The sequence below is a fragment of the Denticeps clupeoides genome, unplaced genomic scaffold (assembly GCF_900700375.1).
Source record: "Denticeps clupeoides unplaced genomic scaffold, fDenClu1.1, whole genome shotgun sequence".
Classification (NCBI taxonomy): domain Eukaryota; kingdom Metazoa; phylum Chordata; class Actinopteri; order Clupeiformes; family Denticipitidae; genus Denticeps; species Denticeps clupeoides.
This window is the reverse complement of record NW_021629836.1, coordinates 55,797-77,888: the sequence shown is the minus strand read 5'-3', so window position 1 is coordinate 77,888 and position 22,092 is coordinate 55,797. Positions and strand designations below refer to the sequence as shown.

General features: G+C 39.2%; 2 protein-coding genes and 1 long non-coding RNA gene across 3 annotated transcripts; 2 read left to right on the top strand and 1 right to left on the bottom strand.

Moving 5' to 3' along the window:
- Positions 1-422: 422 nt before the first annotated feature.
- On the bottom strand, positions 423-8,267 carry LOC114775557 (fumarylacetoacetate hydrolase domain-containing protein 2-like). Its single transcript, XM_028966559.1, has 8 exons — positions 8,210-8,267; positions 5,943-6,140; positions 5,541-5,757; positions 4,762-4,821; positions 4,440-4,602; positions 2,723-2,831; positions 1,461-1,549; positions 423-574 (listed from the first exon to the last, which is right to left on the bottom strand). Coding segments are annotated over exons 1-8 (870 nt in total). The 5' UTR covers positions 8,212-8,267; the 3' UTR covers positions 423-542.
- A 911-nt stretch (positions 8,268-9,178) lies between these two features.
- Positions 9,179-10,288, top strand: LOC114775558 (uncharacterized). Its single transcript, XR_003745065.1, has 3 exons — positions 9,179-9,211; positions 9,504-9,594; positions 10,217-10,288. It is a non-coding gene; the product is annotated as an uncharacterized LOC114775558 (long non-coding RNA).
- Positions 10,289-10,315: 27 nt separating this feature from the next.
- LOC114775556 (putative aminopeptidase W07G4.4) lies at positions 10,316-21,686 on the top strand. Its single transcript, XM_028966558.1, has 12 exons — positions 10,316-10,364; positions 10,466-10,560; positions 12,950-13,048; positions 13,116-13,191; positions 13,358-13,443; positions 14,052-14,156; positions 14,355-14,430; positions 16,118-16,236; positions 19,975-20,058; positions 20,203-20,260; positions 21,062-21,243; positions 21,438-21,686. The coding sequence occupies exons 1-12, from the start codon at positions 10,316-10,318 to the stop codon at positions 21,570-21,572; spliced, it is 1,164 nt and encodes a 387-aa protein (XP_028822391.1). The 3' UTR covers positions 21,573-21,686.
- Positions 21,687-22,092: the final 406 nt, after the last annotated feature.

Here is a 22,092-nt window from a genome sequence, read left to right as displayed (position 1 = left end):
CAGCCTATAACATTTGCACAATACTTTATATTGTAATCTAAATATCTTTTGAATAACAATAATATTCGTGTGCCTTTTTTTCAGCATATTAAACAGTGAACTTCTCTTAATGTTTCAAAATAAGCAAAATATTTAAGGCATAGTTTTTCCACATGCACATGTCCCTTGCCTTTAATTAAGGCTCATAAAGCTGACAGTTCTGATAATGATGCAGTGAGGGAGAAGCGGAAGCAGCAGTCAAAGTGGACATTGACATATCTCAGGGTTGGTTTGTATCTTTTTTATAGCAGCAAGTATAATTAAAAACAACAAGTGCAAATTACAAATCAAATTGCTCAAAATGTGTTTATTAATAGTGTGAGGGACAAATGCAATAATACAACTGCAGTGTAATTACATATTCATATAAATGAAAACTTAAACACAAGTTCTACTGTAAGCAGTTCTACTGTTTGATCAAATGAAATTTAAGAAAAATTAAGTTCTTAATTAAAGTGTAGTGTTGTTCATTTCAGACCACAGTGTTACGAATAGAGCCAATCTCATCTATTTGGCACTCCACAATATCCCCTCTCTGCAAGAAAGAAATGTCAGAATTTTAGGTAGAATTACATAAAATAATTGATACCTGCCGCCTGAGAGAGTTTAATTGTTAGATTATCTATATAATTGTTATTTGACAGAAGCTTTGGTTATTTAAATTGAAAAAGTTTATTGTCAAATTTAAATTCATAAACTTTAACTATGTAGCGTTTTAAGGTTTATATGAGCTTAGGATTGATGAGGGAAAACTCACAGGGCTCTGTTTTGGTGCAAACATGTTCTTGTTGCATGAAAAAGCAAATGAATGAACTTTTGTTTTATTATCAAATAATTATTTCCCCTACTGTAGTGGCAGTCCCAGAAATCTTACTGTTGCTAAAATTGCTATGGTGATTCATAACCTTCACAGTGGCAAGGCTGTAAGGGCAGATGAGATTCATCCAGAGTTGTTGAAGGCACTATATAATAGGAGTTAACATGACTCTTCAGTGTTCAGTGGAAGGTGAGTTAACTTGCCTGGATTGCCAAACTGAGATGGTGGTCCCCACATTTATAAAAGGGGACCAAAGAGTATGCTTTAACTATACCCCTCAGCTTCCCTGTTAAGGCCTTCACAAAAGTGTATTCTCACTTGTGTGAGGGTGCATGGGAGTATCATAAACTTGGAGGAGGCATTTGACTGAGGTGCTAAGTACATGCAAGAGAAGCATAACTGCCTACTGTCCTCACAGCCATAAAATATTTTTAGAACATATTTTAATATAGAATTCTAAACATATTCATAAAAAAAACTACTAAAATGTACTAAACATACTACTACCACCTAAGTATGAATGGGCATTAGATGTGTCAAGTCAGTATTTCACTACAATAATTTCGATTAATTTGTATCATCCACTACAAATATCAGATCTCACCTGGAGGAACACAGGGGGCTTCCGAAACACACACCACACCTGGAGGTGTTCCAGTGAGAAACACATCCCCTGGGTTCAAAGTGACAAACCTAGAAGCCAGCAGAAAAAGAAAAACGATTAAACGTAAATTGAAATAACTGGTTTCATATGATTTTGTTACAGAATTATTTCACGTCTGTAGGTTCATGCTTCATTATGTTGCTAAAAAATTGTGCCCATCTTAACAAAATAGTTTTTTTTTTTTAATAGCAATTAATATTAATTATAGAAGATTAAGCACAAATGTTCAAATGGCAATTCATGTGGCAATTGGCAATGCAATATTCAATCAGAGCATGCAGTTTTCGATTCAACATTCAATCTGAGCATGTAATTTGATATTCAATGTGCAAAGTGCTGATGAAATTGTTAGTTCATTTGAAAGTATTTTGAAAAAAGGAAAAAAAAGGATAACATTTCACCGAATTGCATTGCGTTTTGCCATGGGTTTTCTGCACATGTATTCAAAAGGCAGTGCATTTTGCAAACGGCAATTCAATGTCCAAAGTGCTGATGGAATACTTAATTAATTAAATTCCAATGAACCAGCAGTAGCTCCTGGGATGGCCAACATTTTTGCTGCTCCTCTTCAGTGTTTGTGCGTCCACCCCCACGATACTGCCTATTTCCTTTATCCAATACCAAGTAAAATTCAGGTTTGTATTGGTGATACTGATCCTATACTGATACTTTTTACAAAAAAAAACAAAATGTGTTTGGAAATTCTAAATAAAAAGGGGGCTTCAGGCTCTGGCAACAGTAAATGAACAGGTTGTCCAATCTTTGTTCCACTGTGAAAATAACTGATGGACATGCAATGTGCAAAAATGAATTGCCATTTGAATAAATGTGCAGAAAACCTATGGCAAAACGCAATGCAATTCAGTGAAATGTTATTCTGTTTTTTTATTCAAACTACTGTACTTTGAAATGACTTGTACTTACTCATACTAAGGATTACATCAGCATTTTGCACATTGAATTTCCAATTGCAAAATGTATTATCAAATTACATGCTCAGATTGAATTTCTATTTGAATATTTGTGCTAAAACCTTCCATATTAATTAAAATGATGAATGTGTTCTGTAATATTCAAATTTGTGGAAAATTAATATAAAGTTTCTGTTAACATGATATCAGAAACAAAAACAATCTCAAAAGAAACCATGACCCCTGAATTTACATGAAGGCCTGATGATAGAGTGCCAGTAATTCACTCACTGAGACACCCAGGCCACCACTTTCTCGGTCTTGAAGATCATTTGGTCAGTGTTGCTTTCCTGGACCACTGCTCCATTCACTAAACAGCGAATGCCCAGCTTATGCACGTCTGCAGAGAAATTTCCGAAACATCAAAACAAATGCAGATATGTATCTTAAATAATACTTTTTAACGTGTAATGCCTTTCCATTTCATGTAATTTTTAAGCATTTTATGAACATTACCATACACACTGATCAAACATATCACATAATACAAGCATCTATTCACTTGTTATTGTTGAAAGGACATTTCACAGCATTTCACAATAAATGTATATCACAAAGGATGTAATTACAATATTTCAACTCCTACTAAGCTTTTCAATTTAGAATAAAACTGGTTGTATGTGTTTAATACAATGTACCTAAAGCAATGCAAGTGACTTGTTATATACTTGTTCTATACAGTAAAGGAGCTACTGTAGCTCAAATAGTGGAAATGCTGGTTCCGATACAAAGAACACACAATGCTAAACAAGTTGTTGAGAATGCAGAACAGTGTACCCATGCTGACCTGTGACTATGGTAATTGAAGAAGGTGGTCTGGTGTAATCGGTCATTTAATGCAACAGGGATAACACCATAGTCAGCTTTGGGCAGTGTTCTGCTGGGACAGCTTGGGTCTTGCCATTCATGTGGATATTGTTTTGATATGTACAAACCTAGCTGATCAAGTTCACCCCCTTATGGGAAGAGTATTTTCTAATGGTAGTGCCTGCTTTCAGTGTGATAAAATGATTCAAGAATGGTTTTAAAAACATAGGTAGGGCATGCAGGTTTGATACACATGACAGTCACCACCTCGCAAATGACATGACATGACATGACATAGCATGCCTTAAAAAAAAGGGGGTCTCAAAATGAGGCGGTTCTATATTTCACAATGTTGTTTTGTCCCAGTTCTGTAGTTGGAACTAGAGTTTAAGAACATGATTTAGTCTGGATAAAAACTTAATTGTTTGCCAAACTAAGGATAGGGGGTGTGGTGGCCTAGCGGGTAATTTGGTGCCTTCCCCTCATCATTTAAAGTGAAGTGATTGTCACACGTGATACACAGCAGCACAGCACACAGTGCACACAGTGAAATTTGTCCTCTGCATTTAACCCATCACCCTGAGTGAGCAGTGGGCAGCCATGACCGGCGCCCGGGGAGCATGTGTGGGGATGGTGCTTTGCTCAGTGGCACCTCAGTGGCACCTTGGCAGATCTGGATTCGAACCGGCAACCTTCTGATTACGGGCCGCTTCCTTAACCGCTAGGCCACCACTGCCCCATTTTGACACACAAGCAGCTGAACAAATGAATGAAAATGAAGGTAGTCTAACAATGCAGCTGCTGCTGCTGAAGGGCCTTTTCATGCAAAACAAAAAAGTGAAGAGGTTTAGACTCTAAACATAGCTTAGTCCTGAACCTGCGGCCATAGAATTATAGTATGGTGCTATGGGATCTTGCAGAGTCCGAGTGAAGCTCAGAAAAGCTGGCCATTAACTAGACAAAAAAAATCCCTAACACTTCTAAATAGTGGTCACACAATAATATTGTTATTTTTGCTATTCTTATTTTAAAAGGCTATTAATTATGGAGTATTCTGTATTTTCAAGATACTTGATACTGGTATGCTTCCTTTAACAGTGTCAAGTATTGTACAATGACAATGTTATCTCTCATTTCAAACCTTTCAGCATCCCAGGTGATACAAGAGCAGGTCCTAATGGGCAGAATGTGTCAAATGTTTTTCCCAGGAGCCACTGCTTCCCATTCCGTTGCATCTGCCAGTCCCGTGCACTGACATCATTGGCTACAGTGAAGCCTACTATATGAGAGAGTGCATCTTCTTCCTGAACAGAGAACACGGATCTTGTTGCACAGCAATATAGTCTACTATATATAGTATAGTATATAGTCTATCACCAAACAGGATGTAAGCTTTGGGAATATAATCAATGTAAAAGTTGTTACATGTGAACACAGGCCAAAGTGTGGGTACAGGGTTTTACTTTTATGTGCTTCCCTCTGCGACCAATCACAAATGCCATCTCCACCTCCCAGTCCACTTCCTGAAAGCATATAGAAAGCAATTTCTAAGAACAAAGACCTAAATAGAGCTGTCTTTTTCTTTCAGAACTTGCTAGTGCTGGACAGTAACAATTTTTTCATTTAACTCAACTACAGGTTTTACTGAACTACATAATGTCTAGATTTTACCTTACATTCGGTATAATTCCAATAGACATCAGAATCAAAATACACTACCAGTCAAAATTTTGGACAAACTTAATGGTATGCATTTATGGGTCTTGGATTTTTAACATATATAGAACTAAGAGACCACTATGAAATAACAAGCATGAGGTTATGTAAAAAAGAAAATGAAGATTTGTGTTTTTTAGAGCTTTTACTGTGATTGCACATTTTACATTTTTTTTTGTGTTTTCTCTCCAAATACTTGAGTGGAAGTTTTAATGGGGTGACTTCTAGATTCGTGTTTTACTTTGGGTATGTCTACTTGAAGTACATGGTCTGTGGTCCAACTTTGTATAACCTGCTTGAAAATGCAATAAAATATCCTTGGTTTAAGGATTCACAGAAATGGTCTGTTTCACTATACTCTATCCCCCTTGTGTTTACTGCATTCCCATTGCATAATCCTTTCAGATACATTTAAGACAAGATATTAGCTACTGTTTGTATATGTATACTTGAATAAGATCAACAGATACACTGGTAGTGTATTTTGATAAGTTCAAGTTAAACCCTAAGCTGAAAGTGAACTCACATTACTATTTACAGGTAAAGTGATCTCATCATAAGGGCCAGTGATAGAGCTGGGGAACTTGCTGAAGATGACTGGCTCTTCAGGGATTGGGGCATTCTGTTCCAAGCAGTGGTCTCTGTAGTTCATGCCGACACAAACCACCTTCTCAGGGCTGGTTACTGGAGCCAACAACTTCAAATCTGACCAAGCCACCATGCAACGACCACTGGAAAGAGCCCTGGCAGAAGCCAGAGAATTGTACAACACTGAGATGTGTGCTGTTGATTACCTCTATTTACTTACTTTTTAATCTTATCTCTCTGTAATCACAGTATAAGAAAAGCCTAGCACCTTGTAATAGCTTTTTGCATTATTATTTAACGGATTACAAGTGTGTGTGTGTGTGTGTGTATGTATGTATACCTCTGTGCACACTCAATGCCTCTTTCTCCCATCTCAAGAAACTCTTTCATAGTGGAAGGCATTGATATATCAAATGCTTTCAGGTCAATTACCCCCTGACCTTCTGCATGCTCCACTCCAATCCGCACCCCAGAGGCATCACCATGGCGACAGAACTGCACCAGTCTCATAGTGACACTACAGATTTGTTTCCTGTTCCTGCCAAACACAAAGAGGCTTTTCAGACACTGATCTCATAAATAGCCACAAAGTACAGATCAGCCATAATACAGGGAGTGCAGAATTATTAGGCAAATGAGTATTTTGTCCACATCATCCTCTTCATGCATGTTGTCTTACTCCAAGCTGTATAGGCTCGAAAGCCTACTACCAATTAAGCATATTAGGTGATGTGCATCTCTGTAATGAGAAGGGGTGTGGTCTAATGACATCAACACTCTATATCAGGTGTGCATAATTATTAGGCAACTTCCTTTCCTTTGGCAAGATGGGTCAAAAGAAGGACTTGACAGGCTCAGAAAAGTAAAAAAAGTGAGATATCTTGCAGAGGGATGCAGCACTCTTAAAATTGCAAAGCTTCTAAAGCGTGATCATCGAACAATCAAGCGTTTCATTCAAAATAGTCAACAGGGTCGCAAGAAGCGTGTGGAAAAACCAAGGCGCAAAATAGCTGCCCATGAACTGAGAAAAGTCAAGCGTGCAGCTGCCAAGATGCCACTTGGCACCAGTTTGGCCATATTTCAGAGCTGCAACAACACCGGAGTGCCCAAAAGCACAAGGTGTGCAATACTCAGAGACATGGCCATGGTAAGAAAGGCTGAAAGACGACCACCACTGAACAAGACACACAAGCTGAAACGTCAAGACTGGGCCAAGAAATATCTCAAGACTGATTTTTCTAAGGTTTTATGGACTGATTAAATGAGTGAGTCTTGATGGGCCAGATGGATGGGCCCGTGGCTGGATTGGTAAAGGGCAGAGAGCTCCAGTCCGACTCAGACGCCAGCAAGGTGGAGGTGGAGTACTGGTTTGGGCTGGTATCATCAAAGATGAGCTTGTGGGGCCTTTTTGGGTTGAGGATTGAGTCAAGCTCAACTCTCAGTCCTACTGACCAGTTTCTGGAAGACACCTTCAAGCAGTGGTACAGGAAGAAGTCTGCATCCTTCAAGAAAAACATGATTTTCACGCAGGACAATGCTCCATCACACACATCCAAGAACTCCACAGCGTGGCTGGCAAGAAAGGGTATAAAAAAGGAAAAACTAATGACATGGCCTCCTTGTTCACCTGATCTGAACCCCATTGAGAACCTGTGGTCCATCAAATGTGAGATTTACAAGGAGGGAAAACAGTACACCTCTCTGAACAGTGTCTGGGAGGCTGTGGTTGCTGCTGCACGCAATGTTGATGGTGAACAGATCAAAACACTGACAGTATCCATGGATGGCAGGCTTTTGAGTGTCCTTGCAAAGAAAGGTAGCTATATTGGTCGCTGATGTTTTGTTTTTGAATGTCAGAAATGTATATTTGTGAATGTGGAGATGTTATATTGGTTTCACTGGTAAAAATAAATAATTGAAATGGGTATATATTTGTTTTTTGTTAAGTTGCCTAATAATTATGCACAGTAATAGTCACCTTCACACACAGATATCCCCCTAACATAGCTCAAAATAAAAACAAACTAAAAACTACTTCCAAAAACATTCAGCTTTGATATTAAGGAGTTTTTTTGGGGTTCATTGAGAACATTGTTCAATAATAAATTATTCCTCAAAAATACAACTTGCCTAAAATTCTGCACTCCCTGTATAAAGATTATAGTCTATTGTTTTAGACTGCACCTTATACTGCATTAACTTGATGCTCATTTCAGCAACATGGTGAGCATGGTAAATTGTTCACTTCCTGCTTAATACATCCCACTCACTGCCAGCTGCCATGGTCAACATGTTCTGGCTGATCGACAGACTTATCTTTTTAATGCGAATCGGTTATAAATTGACATATATCGACCAGTTAAAATCCTCAGAAATAATGTAACATTTATGTATTCAGTTTATAAAACCTTTCTGTACGAATAACTGTGTTGCGTGTCACATTCGGAAAAATTAAATGCTCTTTCTGATTTTATATTTGAAGAATAAAGGCAATGTGTTCAAGGCAAAATCATACATAAGTGACATTTATTAATCTACAACGTTAATAGCAATTGTCCAAAAAACAATGAACTATACTTGAAAACTTGTAAAAATAAGTAAACTTACATTCACCAGGAAGACGACAGGACTCCTGATATTTCCGGCCACGTGGTTTGTACTTAACGCACACAATACGTGTGTGGTCATTTATAAATGGTCATTTATATATTTGTAATTTCTTTTACATCTACAGTTGCCTTAGCAACACCTTGAAGTGGCATAGTTCATGAGAGAATCGTTTTATTATAAAAATAAAAAACTACAATACGGCGATTTTAAGTGACGTCACGTCAATGCGCGAAATTGAGGCGGAGGGCAGGAAGTAAAGTAGTGAGGTTGTGTCGCCTCAAAAGATGCGCATGTTTTGTGTAGTTTACGGCTATTCTATTCGTTCTAACCGAGATAAGGAGAAGCGGTTACACCTCGCAATGTAAGCGTCAAACATAACTGTCGTGGCAAGAAATCAGTACAAAATTGCATTTCTGACTAGGTTGATTCTTTTCCCCAAATAGCAGGTCGGTATGCAGTGTGACGAGGTTATTGCCCGTGTTGCTGTCTAGAGACTGGGTCTAAATCCGCACAACACAGACTCAATGAAACGACGTTTTTACTTATTGCCCTCCATTAGAAATCGCGCGTCATCGTAACCACGTGACTGGAGCCCGGCTATTACCAGAAAGAACTGCGCTCAGTTGATCACATGAGTTTGTTGGAGGGAAAGCTGTGACTGTTCCTCGTCTCTGTCTCCGTGCTGTCGTCCAAGATTAGAAGAAATGTCTACCTGGTATGCTGCCTGTTTATTTATTTGCTGTTTCAAATTAAAAAAAAATTATAATTGGCAAATTCTATACATTTTTATATTCCCATTAAAGTAGTGAAATGGGAAGATTTTGAATATTGTTGTCAGTCTAGATTTCAGCTGCACTCAATAAAATTGCTGTCGGATTAGCCATAAGTGTCTTTTGGTTTAATCAATTTGATTGGTGGAAGAAATTATTCACTGCATTTTTCTGTTTCTCATTTACAGTGTGCAGCCATTGACTTCACTACTAACTGTAAGGATAAAAAGTAAGTACCCACATGACATCATATGGTTCTCAGGGTGGGATTTCTTTATGAGACAATTTTAAATTAGATCGAATTTGAATTTACCATCCAATTTAAGTCATCGGTTTGTAGTTGAGGCCTGCCTTAAAATAATTGTTCCTCCTGGGTAGATTCTGCTATATGTTGAAGAAGCATAACTAGGATTCAAACCTGTTATCTCAGTATTTTAATGCAGAGCTTTCAGTGACCTTCAAATGATAAGATGTAATCAGAGGTAGGATGTCTCTGACTGGGGTTTCTTTATGCTTATTAGTTATGATGGCATAATTGTCATCACCGATACCTGTGACAGCCTGCCATCTGAGCTGGGATGCATTAAGGAACCATTGGGGGACTACAGCACTGTGAGTTATTACACCATCCTTCCTCAGAACATTTGTTTATTTATGTTGAGAATGTATGTTCTGCTTTGCAGACCATTCATGCTTAAAACAATCACATTAGATAGAACCCAAAAGCCACTGGTTTATATTAACATATGTGTAATCCTTTTCCTACTCTTTAGCTACCCTTCACACATATGTTCATAGTGTGTTTTGGGGGTTTGAGGTTAGCTTAGGAATTTTGAATGTTAGTAAGTTTTTAGTATTTTTGGCTCATTCTAAATACTAATTGCTGTAAACCAGATGCTATTACTGGTTTAGTAGCCTAGTGGGTAGCACACTCGCCTATGAACCAGAAGACCCGGGTTCGAATCCCACTTACTATCATTGTGTCCCTGAGCAAGACACTTAACCCTAAGTTGCTCCAGGGAGACTGTCCCTGTAACTACTGATTGTAAGTCGCTCTGGATAAGGGCGTCTGATAAATGCTGTAAATGTAAATGTAAATGTTTAACTAGTGTTGTGTTTTGTGAGACCCACCAATGAATGCGCCTGTGCAGCCACTCTGAAATAGATACTGCATTTGCTTAACCCACAACCACTACCTATCTCTCTCTCTCTCCATCCCTCTCCCCTTTCTCAGGTGGATGCTGGGCTAGAAGACGAAACTGTGGTGTTGAAGGTACCTGATCTCCCTGGCAACCGTCTAGTGTTTCATCCACTGGGCCAGTGAATCGTGACTATGATGATGTTCGAAGGTTTGCTGATGCTGCTGAGAAAGGGATCAAGAGGTTTGTTGCACGTGCAAAGATTAAGTAGTGTCAAGAAGTAAATTTACTCATTGCCTCTCATTTTTTATTTTCTTTTCCTTTTTTGTGAGGGCTTTGAGCAGGCATTGCAGCGTCCCCTGCTGGTTTGTCCCCCGCCAGCAGCTATGAGAGGAGCACCCTGGCAGCAGTGCTAGGAGCCCTACAAGTACTTTACCTGGTAAGGATGATTTATTTTTGAAGATTTAAAGAGGTATATAAAAAAAAAAAAGGAAACTTAATGAGACATTTGTACTTTGTTACATTACATGACTACTTTTGTTACTTTACATGACTACTTTAATGGGGAATATGTTTGAGGTTTGAGTCTTTCAACTAGGGTTGTACAGCTCTGTATCTGTATCTTGCAGTTTAAAAGATTAAAATTATCACATAACATACATACAGTGATTATGTGCACCATAATCTGAAACCTTGTGACAAGATTCCTGTAAAATTCATGTTATTTTATTTTTTTCTTTCTCCTTTTATTCATGTATTCAAATTAATCATAGTGTGCAAAAAAAGTTAATATATTGTTACCCCCCCCCACGAAGCCCCAGGACACGTGTGCGTCTGCTGCCACCTGCCCATTCCAGAGCAAGCACAAGTGTGCTTAATAGTGCGTGTAATACTGCACGTAAAATTGGCAAATATTCCGCAAAATGTTCCATTTTCTCCAAGTACGTTTTGGCAATTGTTAGCCAATTATTGGATTTTTGGGTTTTCAACCAAAAGGTTCAGCACTGACACCTTAGATGGTTCTTGTTGCATGCCTTTGTTAAATGGCCATGTAGTCTTGTGTTAAAAATATATCTGGTGGCAAGGTTTTAAAGTGCATTTTGTCATAGTCACATTAAGTTTTAAGTATCTGATTTGTATTGAAGGATCTTTAGAAGAATAATATTGACAGTAAATGCCAAAAAAGTATATTTTTAATTTTTGAGAATTGTTTTATATTACCTTTTTTGTCCTAATCAGGAAGACAGTCATTGAAAATGCTGATTTTCCTTGTGCAAGGCTACTTTTTATTTTAACTAAGTGATGAAATATGTTGGTGACCATAACAGTAAATACTGTTCTATGCCATATTTTATGTTTGTCTAATACTCTTTCCTCTTTTCAGCTTCATAAGTAAAGAAATGTTTGAGGAAAAACAGGGTTTTTTATTATCTGTGATGTAGTTGTTCAAAGCATGTGTTAAAATTATATCTGGTTGTACATGTAGTTGTTCAAAGCATGACAATATATTAAGTAATCCAAAGTATTCAGAATATGCTACAAACTACATTTTGGGGCATATATTCTGTAATCTTTAGTAGAATATCTTTTAAAAGTAACCTTCCCAACACTGTCAATGCATGTCGACAAAGTCCATCGAATCAAACAAAAGCACACATCGGCCCGAACAGAGTGAACAAGTATCCATTGTTCATGCATGTGCAAGTGCAAGTGCTGTGCCTTATGAGAACGGATCAAAAAGGCACAAAGAAATTACCGACGCAATCACCTATCATATATGCAAAGATATGATGCCTGCGCATATAGTCAGTAAAGACTGCTTCCAAAGACTAATTCAAACACTTGACAAAAGATACCAGCTGCCATCTCACACTCATTTCTTGCAAAAAAAAATTTTAAGAGCAATGTGTTTTTGTGGTTTTGATTTATGTTTTATTTATTGTTATGACTGGAATAGTGGGGCAGTGGTGGCCTAGCGTTTAAGGAAGCGGCCCCGTAATCAGAAGGTTGCTGGTTCGAATCCCGATCTGCCAAGGTACCATTGAGGTGCCACTGAGCAAAGCCGTCCCCACACACTGCTCCCCGGGCGCCTGTCATGGCTGCCCACTGCTCACTCAGGGTGATGGGTTAAATGCAGAGGACAAATTTCACTGTGTGCACTGTGCTGCTGTGTATCACATGTGACAATCACTTCACATTCAATAGAGATTAACTAATCTTTTTTTTTTTTTTCATGTCTGTTTTTAAAGACAATTTTTTTTCTACAGGTTTGTTTATTAAACACTTATGTTATTTCATTGTGAACTGTTTTGTTATGCACTTCTTGTGCACTGAATACATTTACTAATTTACTAAAACAGTTGCCAAAATCGCAATCGCAATATGATTATTTTGTCCATATTGCACAGCCCTATTCTGCTTACTGTTGTGGTAAATACACAAGTAAATATGCAAAATGTGTTTGAATACAAATGAAAATATGTATCATTCCTCCTATCTGTTTCTTAGCCCCTTGAACTGCGTGAGGTGGCCTCCTCACCTCATAAGTGGCATTGTTGGGCGTTTGGGTAAAGGATCATGCTGAAGGAAAAATTATAATTGACCTGGCAACTGCTCTGGAGAGTGGACGGTGAGAGAGGCTTGTGGGTAGAAAAGTTGTTTACATCAGTTTGTTTTAGATTATAGTGTATTTAGAAAATGGATGTGAAACTGTTTCACCAGATTGTTCTAATAATTTATATTCGTACACAGTTATTTGATCTTGCATTCTGCTTAATTTTTGACCCTCAAGTTACATTACAGTGGTTTTGCCTTTTGACATTCTGTAGGCTGGTATGCCGGGACATTGGTGGTCGGATCCTGAGCGCATGGCTGCTCCCCGTGTTGCTGAATATGTTCAGGAGCTGTTCAAAAACACCCCGGTGGAGGTGAGCCATGGTTTAGGGAGTAATCGCATAATGGCACAAATAAGAATTCTCTCTCATTATGTCTCAGGTTTCTGTGGTTAGTAACTTGAAAGCCCTGGAGAAGGAATACCCCTGTTTGGCTGCAGTCAACCGCTGTGCTAGTGGTGAGTTGCTGTTTAATCCTTGTTTTTAAAACTGTTCTTTGTCTTGGAGTATTTACCTTGTGTATCGCAGCAAGATTCAAGGTTGGTTGTTGCCTCATAAGATAAGCGAGACAGAAGATTTGTACTGAGGGTGAACTGGTGATTAATCCGAATTTGTGTCTTCTAGGTGTTCCACGTCACCAGGCAAGAGTCATTAAATTGCAATACTGTGGAGATGGTGCCATAAAGAATACACTTATGCTAGTTGGCAAGGTGAGAACACTTTTAGCAATTTATTATTACTTCTATAGGGTGGTAGCAGCCTAGTGAATAACACACTCATCTAACCAGAAGACCCAGGTTCAAATCCCATTGTGTCCCTGAGCAATACACTTAACCCTAAGTTGCTCCAGGGGGGACTGTCCCTGTAACTACTGATTGTAATTTGCTTTGGATAAGGGCGTCTGCTAAATGCTGTAAATGTAAATGTATTATGGTCCTAATGTTATGATCGCTAAAGTAAATAACATGGGCGGTCAAGGCTTGATGCATGTGGGAAATTGCAACATGTTAATGATCCAGAATTGAAAGCTTCTGCTACTAACAAGAACATTACAGGCATTGCACATGTCCTGTCTGTATGTGAAATGATTGTCATTGTGAACAACTATCTGACAACTGCTCAGATATTTAATTTTTGCATTGCCGCTTTCTCATTCTGCTTCTGAGAATGGATGTGTAAAAAAGGCAATCGTTTTTCTTTTTGCATACCACATAATCTTTAACAGCGTCAGCCATATGAGCGCTGCTTATGTGCTGAGAGGGCAGCTAAATATGCATGTTATGGCTGATCAGAGTATTTAACATGTCTTCTTTGTTAGGGGATCACTTATGACACTGGTGGAGCAGACATTAAGGCTGGTGGCATCATGGCTGGGATGCACAGAGACAAATGTGGAGCTGCTGCTGTGGCTGGGTTTTTTCAGGTATTCTTTTTTTTTTTTTTTTTTTTTAACTAATTTTGTGTTTTTTGTGAAATCTGCATATGATGGATGTTAGCCATCTTGGTAATTTCTCCATATGTTCAAAAGAAATGTTAATGCTCAAAAATGAATCTGTAGACCTTGATCTGTTAGAACTAGTCACAATTTTTCGAAGCATTAATTTTTATTCCTCCTTTTCAGGTCTTGGTCACACTAAAACCCAAGCATTTGAAAGTGTTTGGTGCCATGGCAATGGTGCGTAATAGTGTGGGTTCAGGTAAGATCTGGAGACATTTGAAATAGGGCTGCAACTAACGATTATTTTAATATTCGATTAATCGGTTGATTATTTTTATTATTATTATTATTAATCGTAGAATCGGATAATAAAAAAAACAACAAGAAAAGCATTCATTTCCAACCCATTCAAAAACAGAACCAAAATCTTTAGAAAGTGCACAAATGTTGCTCCTTGAGCTGTTATAATAATAATAAAATAAAAATGGACTAACACATGTATGCTTTACATCTGCCAAATATACTTTTTTTTTTAAATAAAGTGCCATCTGAGCTGCCAGAACGATAAATAATTTATAAAAAAATAAAGAACAATACAAATCAGAAAATTTAACAGGATTTGTTTGAATGTCAGAACTTGTTCTCTACACTACACTGCAGATGCACACACTCACACAACTCTCACACTGACACATACACCACTGCTTTTCTAACTTAGTAGTTTTGTCCTGATTTCAGTCCAAATCTCTAAAAAATCTTAAATCAAGATACATTTACTAGACACATGAAATAGCATAAGAAATGATGTCTTGTTTTCTGATAAAACATCTCAGAATTAAGTGATTGTTTAAAACAAGGGACTGTCCCCCTGGAGAAACTTAGGGTTATCTGCAAATGGGGTAAGAAAACTAATTTTAATGAGATATAATCTCAAACAGAAGTTTTAAGCATCACTTAATTTTCTCATGCCATTTTTCTTGTCTAGTAATCTTGATTTAAGATTTTTTAGATATTTGGACTGGAAACGAGACAAAATTACTAGGTAAGAAAGCTTTTTTGCAGTGTAGCTATACATGACAACAGATTGAAAAATGTAACTATAGCACCCCTGCTTTACTACTGTTATTAACGAGCTAACGCTAACTTGTCATGCCTGTCAAGCTGGATGACAGGTAAACATTTACATTTACAGCATTTATCCAGACGGCCTTATACAGAGCGACTTACAATCAGTAGTTACATGGACAGTCCCCCTGGAGAAACTTACGGTTAAGTGTCTTGCTCAGGGAAACAATAGGCGAGTCGTCCACGCGGAGATGCAGAGAACAGTCCGAACACTGTTTCATCCCCCCTCCACACCTGTAGGTGGCGCTGTAAATCCCGTCTAGTTCTCCTCCGCGGCGAGTGAAACACCAGCACCAGGGACCTGGTTCCTCACTTCAAAACAGAACAAAAGTAGGATTCTGTAGCGACTTACCCTGCTGCTGAACTCCCTTCTTCCTCCTCAAACACTCCAACATGTTTGCGTTTCAGGTGCTGGATCATTGCCATGGTGCCATGTCTCTTTTGCATATTTTCGCGCAGATTTCTCTGCCTCCACCATGTACCTCTACCTCCGCTTGTTTTTTTTTTTTTTTTTTTTTTTGCTCCGCGCTGTCTATGAGGTGCTAGCATCTGTGCGCGAGAGACCGAGTGTGTTCACTCCGCGCTCAAATAAAGTTTTTTTTTTTTTAATAATCAAACGTCTCCGCGTCGCGCCACATAACGAATCGATTAGGAAATTCGTTGCCGACTCTTTTAGTAATCGATTTTTATCGATTTGTTGTTGCAGCCCTAATTTGAAACAATATATATTAACTTTGTTTATATATAAAATTGTTCAAAATTTAATAATTAGAGGGGATTAGTGGAATTATTTTCAGTGTGTGTGTGTGTGTGTGTGTCAGACTGCTATGTTGCAGATGAGCTGGTTGTCTCCCGTGCTGGTCGCAGGGTGCGGGTGGGCAATACTGATGCAGAGGGACGCATGGTGATGGTTGACCTACTCTGTGAAATGAAAGAGAAGGTCAGTACTATTACCTGAAACTGTATGACAAACACAAGACACTGAATGACCAGAATATTCCATCAGTGAATTTCTTCTTCTGTTTCTTTCTTCTATTACAAGTAGGGATGCTCATATTGACCATTTAACCGTTACCGAAAGAAGGAATTTTGACCGATTATTACTATCAGTTAAATGGTATAAAATGTTAATTTTTATTTGTTTTATTATTATTAATATTATTATTAATTACTGTGTGGGACCATTTCGACAGAAAGGCCGACGAAGTGACTTGCAAAATATGCTATGCGGTATTAAAAAGAGTATGATAAGCAGACACACAGCTGGGAACTTTTTCATTTTGTAATCTTAATTTGTTATTTAAGTAAAAAAATTAGAAATGCTGCAGGTGCATGAAAATTTGTGTGAATCCAGATTCTGTTCTTGATATGTTGATATGTGTGCTGTTGTTCGCACATGTTAAAACAACAGAAAAAGAAATCAGACACTCCTCAGTTCTATTTTAATTCAATTCGAATTTAATATTTATCAACATGCGAGTTTGGGGACTCACTTACAGACAATACAGGCCACTTCCGCATCTGGGTCACTGTTTCCCCGGCTGGTCTTGTTCCCTCTGGTAGGCTGGAGGCAGTATGTTGGCTGTGTCAATATTCTAATCTGATCAGTTATTGGTTAATGTTCGGTTAACGAACAGCGGTTGTTGGTTGGGAAAATTAATCAAAATGAGTATCCCTAATTACAAGATAACAAGGTCAGGATTCATCAGGCTCAAATTAGGAAAGAGATGATCAGGGAGCAAGAGACATTTTCACAGACCAAGGTCCAGATCTTACCACTGAGAATCATTGGGATGTGCTGGAGAAGAATTTGTTCAACACTATGCCACATTGAATGCCTTAATCAAGTATAAAGGCAGTTCAACCAAATTTCTCAACCAGATTTTCTATTTGATTTTGGTCTGGGCTCTGGCTGGGGCATTCCAGAAAATTCTTTTGTTGATTTGGATGTATACTTGGAATCATTGCCATGTTGGACAAGTGGAAATTCCTCTTCATCGTCAGATTTTTTGGGACAAATGTCTCCAATCTTGCCTTCTTCCCCTTCTCCCCTCCCCCTTTTCCTTGACCAACAGCAACATCTCTCCCACACACAAAGGAGGGAATGTCCCTGGACATGGTCTTCAGTCGCCCTTCTCCAACTTCCAATCTTTTTTCCATGCCACTTCACATATCTGACCACCACTTCCTGACCTGCACACTCACTCTACCTACAAGATTCACAACTATCCTCCATCTATCCTTCATTCAACACAACCTTCAAATGTCTCACCTTCATCTGTATCTTCCTACATCCTTTCACAGATCCCTACCTCTGACTCATTCTTCTCCTTACCACTAGAAACAGCCACTAATTCTTTCCTCAACTTTCTATGGATCACCTATGTCCTCTATCTTCTAAACCCAAAAGGACTTCTCCCCCTGCGCCCTGGCTCTCTGATATATGCGCAACAATCGAAGAGTACTTCGAGCAGCGGAGAGAAAATACAAGAAATCACAACATGACTCAGACTTACTGTATTACCAGAATCTTCTGCACAAATTGTCCACTAACCTTACTACTGCTAAAACTGCTTTTTACAAGGCAACAACCCTCTGCCCACAACCCTCAAAACTCCACAACATATTCCTATCTATACTCAACCCTCCCGACTCCCCCTACCCCATCTTCCCTAACTGCTTATGGTTTTGAAAACTTATTCACAGGGAGAATTGAGCAAATACTACATTCTCCACCACAAATCCTACTCTACCCTCCAGGGTAGATTCTGCAACTGCGCTAAATCAGTTTTCTAAACTCACATCAGATGAAATCATTCAAATTATATCTAGAGGCAATCTAACCACCTGTCCACTAGATCCAATCCCTAATGCAATGCTCCAAACCATCTCTCCTGACCTAATCCTTTTCATTTCTTATATCATAAACAGCTCAATCACATCCGGCCATGTACCATCTGCCTTTAAAACAGCCAGGGTTCTTCCAATCCTAAAGAAACCCACTGCTGATCCTACAGACAACAATTTCCAACCAGTTTCTCTCTTTTTTTTTCTTTCTAAAATCATTGAGCGCTGTGTCTACAATCAGCTATCACTTCATCTGTCACAGAACAACCTCCTGGATCCTAACCAGTCTGGCTTCAGAACAGCTCATTCTATTGAGACTATTGTTTCTGAGAAGCTACATGCGGCCAGATTGGCTAAACTGTCATCTGTACTCATTCTCCTTGACCTCTCTGCAGCATTTGACACCGTTAACCACAAGACTCTCTTGTCTATCCTGAAGAGGCTTGGAATTCTGGGCTCAGCATGGTAGTGGTTTGCTTCCTACCTTGATGAGCGATCTTACCAAGTGATCCACCTCTGCCTCACGTAGACTCTACACTGGTGTCCCTCAAGGCTCAGTACTAGGTCCTCTCTCTTTTCTCCCTCTACACAAGATCACTTGGTGAGGTAATTTCCTCATATATATTATCCTACCACTGATATGCCGACAACACACCTCATCTTCTCCCTCAGATCTACATTACTGTTTCCAAATTCTCTACATGACTAACTGAAATCTCATCTTGGATGGCAGCCCATCACCTCAAACTCAATCCCACCAAAATTTAACTAATATTTATTCTCGCAGATTCTTCACCACACCAGGATTTTGCTATTTACCTAGACAACTCACAGCTCTCACCTTCTACAACAGCCCGCAACCTTAGAGCAACAATAGACAACCAACTCTCCTTCTCGACTCACATCAGCAATCTTTCCCGCTCCTGTAGATTCCTTCTCTTCAATATCAGATAAATCAGTCCTTATCTGTCAACACAGGCCACCCAGATACTGGTTCAGTCCTTAGTATTCTCACGACTGGACTACTGTAACTCCCTTCTAGCTGGTACCATCCAACCTCTACAACTAATACAAAATGCAGCAGCACAACTGATCTTCAACCTTACCAAATTCTCCCACACCACCCCTCTGCTACGTTGCCTCCACTGGCTCCCAGTAGCTACATATACCTCGTATACTCCGAGCCTCCAGTACTGCTCGACTGGTCCCTCCATCTCTGAAGGTAAAAGGAAGACAGTCATCTAGACTCTTCTTTGTCTTGACCCCTCGGCGGTGGAATGAACTTACCCTTGAGGTCAGAACAGCTCAATCACTGAGCACTTTCGAACGGTAGCTAAAGACCCTCCTCTTTAGAGAATATTTAGATTAACTTGTAACCTTCTTATTGTCTTACTTATGTATAGAAACTACAACAGAGCAAATACAAAATTGTATTCATAGTTGGGAGTCTTAGTGAACCAGAATTGATCACTTCATTGATTGTAAAATGGAAGCACGTTGTAAGTCGCTCTGGATAATGGCGTCTGCCAAATGAATTAAATGTAAATGCAATGTATTTCAGTAACTTTTCACACATTTTTCATTTATTTAAGAGAAATTAAGGTTGTCCATCAGCAAAGACATCATCTTCATCAGATGGCATCCTAATGTGTCTGGCCCATCACCTGGTGGCACATAGAGTGTAGAGATTATTACCTACATGTGTATGCATAATGAGCAATGTTCTGAGCAATGTTGCTTGACTGTACTGTGTTGTATAGTGCTGTGTTGTGCCTACCCCCCAATTAGCAGCTATTTATACTGTAATTGTATATTTGAATGTGTTTCTCAGGCAATAAATGAGAAATGTCCACACCTCTTCACTATCGCCACTTTGACTGGACATGCAATCCGTGCAGTGGGAACCAACTACTCTGTATGTATGCAGACCAGCAGCACAAAACCCATCCACTTCTTATTAAAGAGGCTAATGAATTACATGGCTCACAAAATAGGACTTAACCTCCTATGTTAGTGTTTGCAGTATGTAGTGTAAATGAGCGCTTATATCCACCCTCAGATTATCATGGACAATGGACCAGCACACCATTTGGGAAATGCTCATCAGTGGCAGAAAGGTAGGTATCGTCCATGGCGGAAAGGTAGTCCAGATTATCTGTTTACTGTTTGTACACATTTCTATTTTCTATTTTTATCAATCGTTTAAAAAATTTATTTATTGTAAAATGAAAGTGAAGTAATTCCACTAAGGGTGGTAGTAGCCTAGCGGGTAACACACTCGCCTATGAAACAGAAGACTCAGGTTCAAATCCCACCTACTACCATTGTGTCCCTGAGCAAGACACTTAACCCTAAATTGCTCCAGGGGGACTGTCCCTGTAACTACGGATTGTAAGTCGCTCTGCATAGGGGCGTCTGATAAATGCTGTAAATGTAAAAGTCATTGTGATAAACTGCAGCACAGCACACGGTGCTCACAACGAAATGTGTCCTCTGCTTTAAACCCATCACCCTTAGTAAGCAGTGGGCAGCCATGACAGGTGACCATTGACCAATACAATATCAACCAATACAATATGTGTTCAAAACATTTCATAATTACATAAGTTAATTTACCTTGTAATTTACCACTACCTTGGGGGCAGTGGTGGCCTAGAGGTTAAGGAAGCGGCCCTGTAATCAGAAGGTTGCCGGTTCGAATCCCGATCCGCCAAGGTGCCACTGAGGTGCCACTGAGCAAAGCACCGTCCCCACACACTGCTCCCCGGGTGCCTGTCATGGCTGCCCACTGCTCACTCAGGGTGATGGGTTAAATGCAGAGGGAAAATTTCACTGTGTGCATCGTGTGCTGTGCTGCTGTGTATCACATGTGACAATCACTCCACTTTGTTGTTGTTAATTACCTTTGCACATGGCAGCAAGTGAGGGTCTAGGTGACATGTTTGAGGTTTCCACCATCCGACGAGAGGACTATGAGTTCCACCATGGCAAATCTGAGTACGAGGAGATCCTGCAGTCAAATAACTTGCCATCCAGTGGCACTCCCAGGGGTCACCAGACTCCTGCAGCATTCCTCATCATGGCTTCAGGGCTGGATAAGGTACTCCACTCTCGATCATTGGTCTTTTTTTTTTTGTTGTTGTTGTTGTTGTTTTTTTTTCCTACTTTTTCCTCCTAGATAACTGGGCCGGATAAGTTGCAGGAAAAAGGAAAGCTGCATTTTAATCTGAGGGCCACATGCAAGATTTGCAGGGTTTCTGTGGATCCTTAAAAAGCCTTAATTTTTTTTTCCAGCATGGTGTGGACTCAGACAAACCACTGCCTTACTCCCACATCGATATTGCTGGATCATCAGGACCCTTTCCTGGTGTTCCTACCGGTGCACCAATCCTTGCCATGGCAAGCCTCTACATCCTGCGTCCCCAGTGAACAGGGAAAAACTTAGAAATCTGGGCAGTTTCCTTGAGTTGTTTATCTCCATGGATGTCCCAATGTATGACTGATATGGGTTTGAATTGATTAAATGATGATGTTTAAATCAGATAAGATTTTAATCTTAAATGTTTTTTTTTTGTTTGTTTGTTTGGTAAATTAATGTTTTAAAAAAAACAGTAAAAGCCCTGTATTTTACTGAGCAAATTTCGAGAGAAAAACTTTTTTTTTAACTGTCACTGCAGGTGGATAGATGGACACAACGCATGATTATAACAACATATATTTCTTATATAGCCCAAAATCACATACAGTATGTCTCAATGGGCTTTGACAGGCCCTACAGTTGACACCCCACACCTTCTGAACAAAAGAAAAAAACTCCACAAAAAAAAAGAAAGGAAGAAACCTTGGGAAGGAGTGATACAGAGAGGGACCCCTTCCAGGGTAGAGCGAGTCTGCAAATGGTGTCTAATAAGAAAAAAAGTCCTACAGTTGTCCAAAGTGTAGTCCAGTG

Excerpts from the sequence above, each read along its gene's own strand:
- LOC114775556 (XM_028966558.1), top strand. The coding sequence starts at position 10,316 with ATGATGATGTTCGAAGGTTTGCTGATGCTGCTGAGAAAGGGATCAAGA. Across the intron at positions 10,365-10,465 it reads GCTGAGAAAGGGATCAAGAG|GCATTGCAGCGTCCCCTGCT; the intron begins GTTTGTTGCACG and ends GGCTTTGAGCAG. Across the intron at positions 20,059-20,202 it reads CAGTGGGAACCAACTACTCT|ATTATCATGGACAATGGACC; the intron begins GTATGTATGCAG and ends ATCCACCCTCAG.
- LOC114775557 (XM_028966559.1), bottom strand. Across the intron at positions 2,832-4,439 it reads ATCACCTGGGATGCTGAAAG|ACGTGCATAAGCTGGGCATT; the intron begins GTTTGAAATGAG and ends ATTTCTCTGCAG. Across the intron at positions 575-1,460 it reads AGCCCCCTGTGTTCCTCCAG|AGAGGGGATATTGTGGAGTG; the intron begins GTGAGATCTGAT and ends TCTTTCTTGCAG.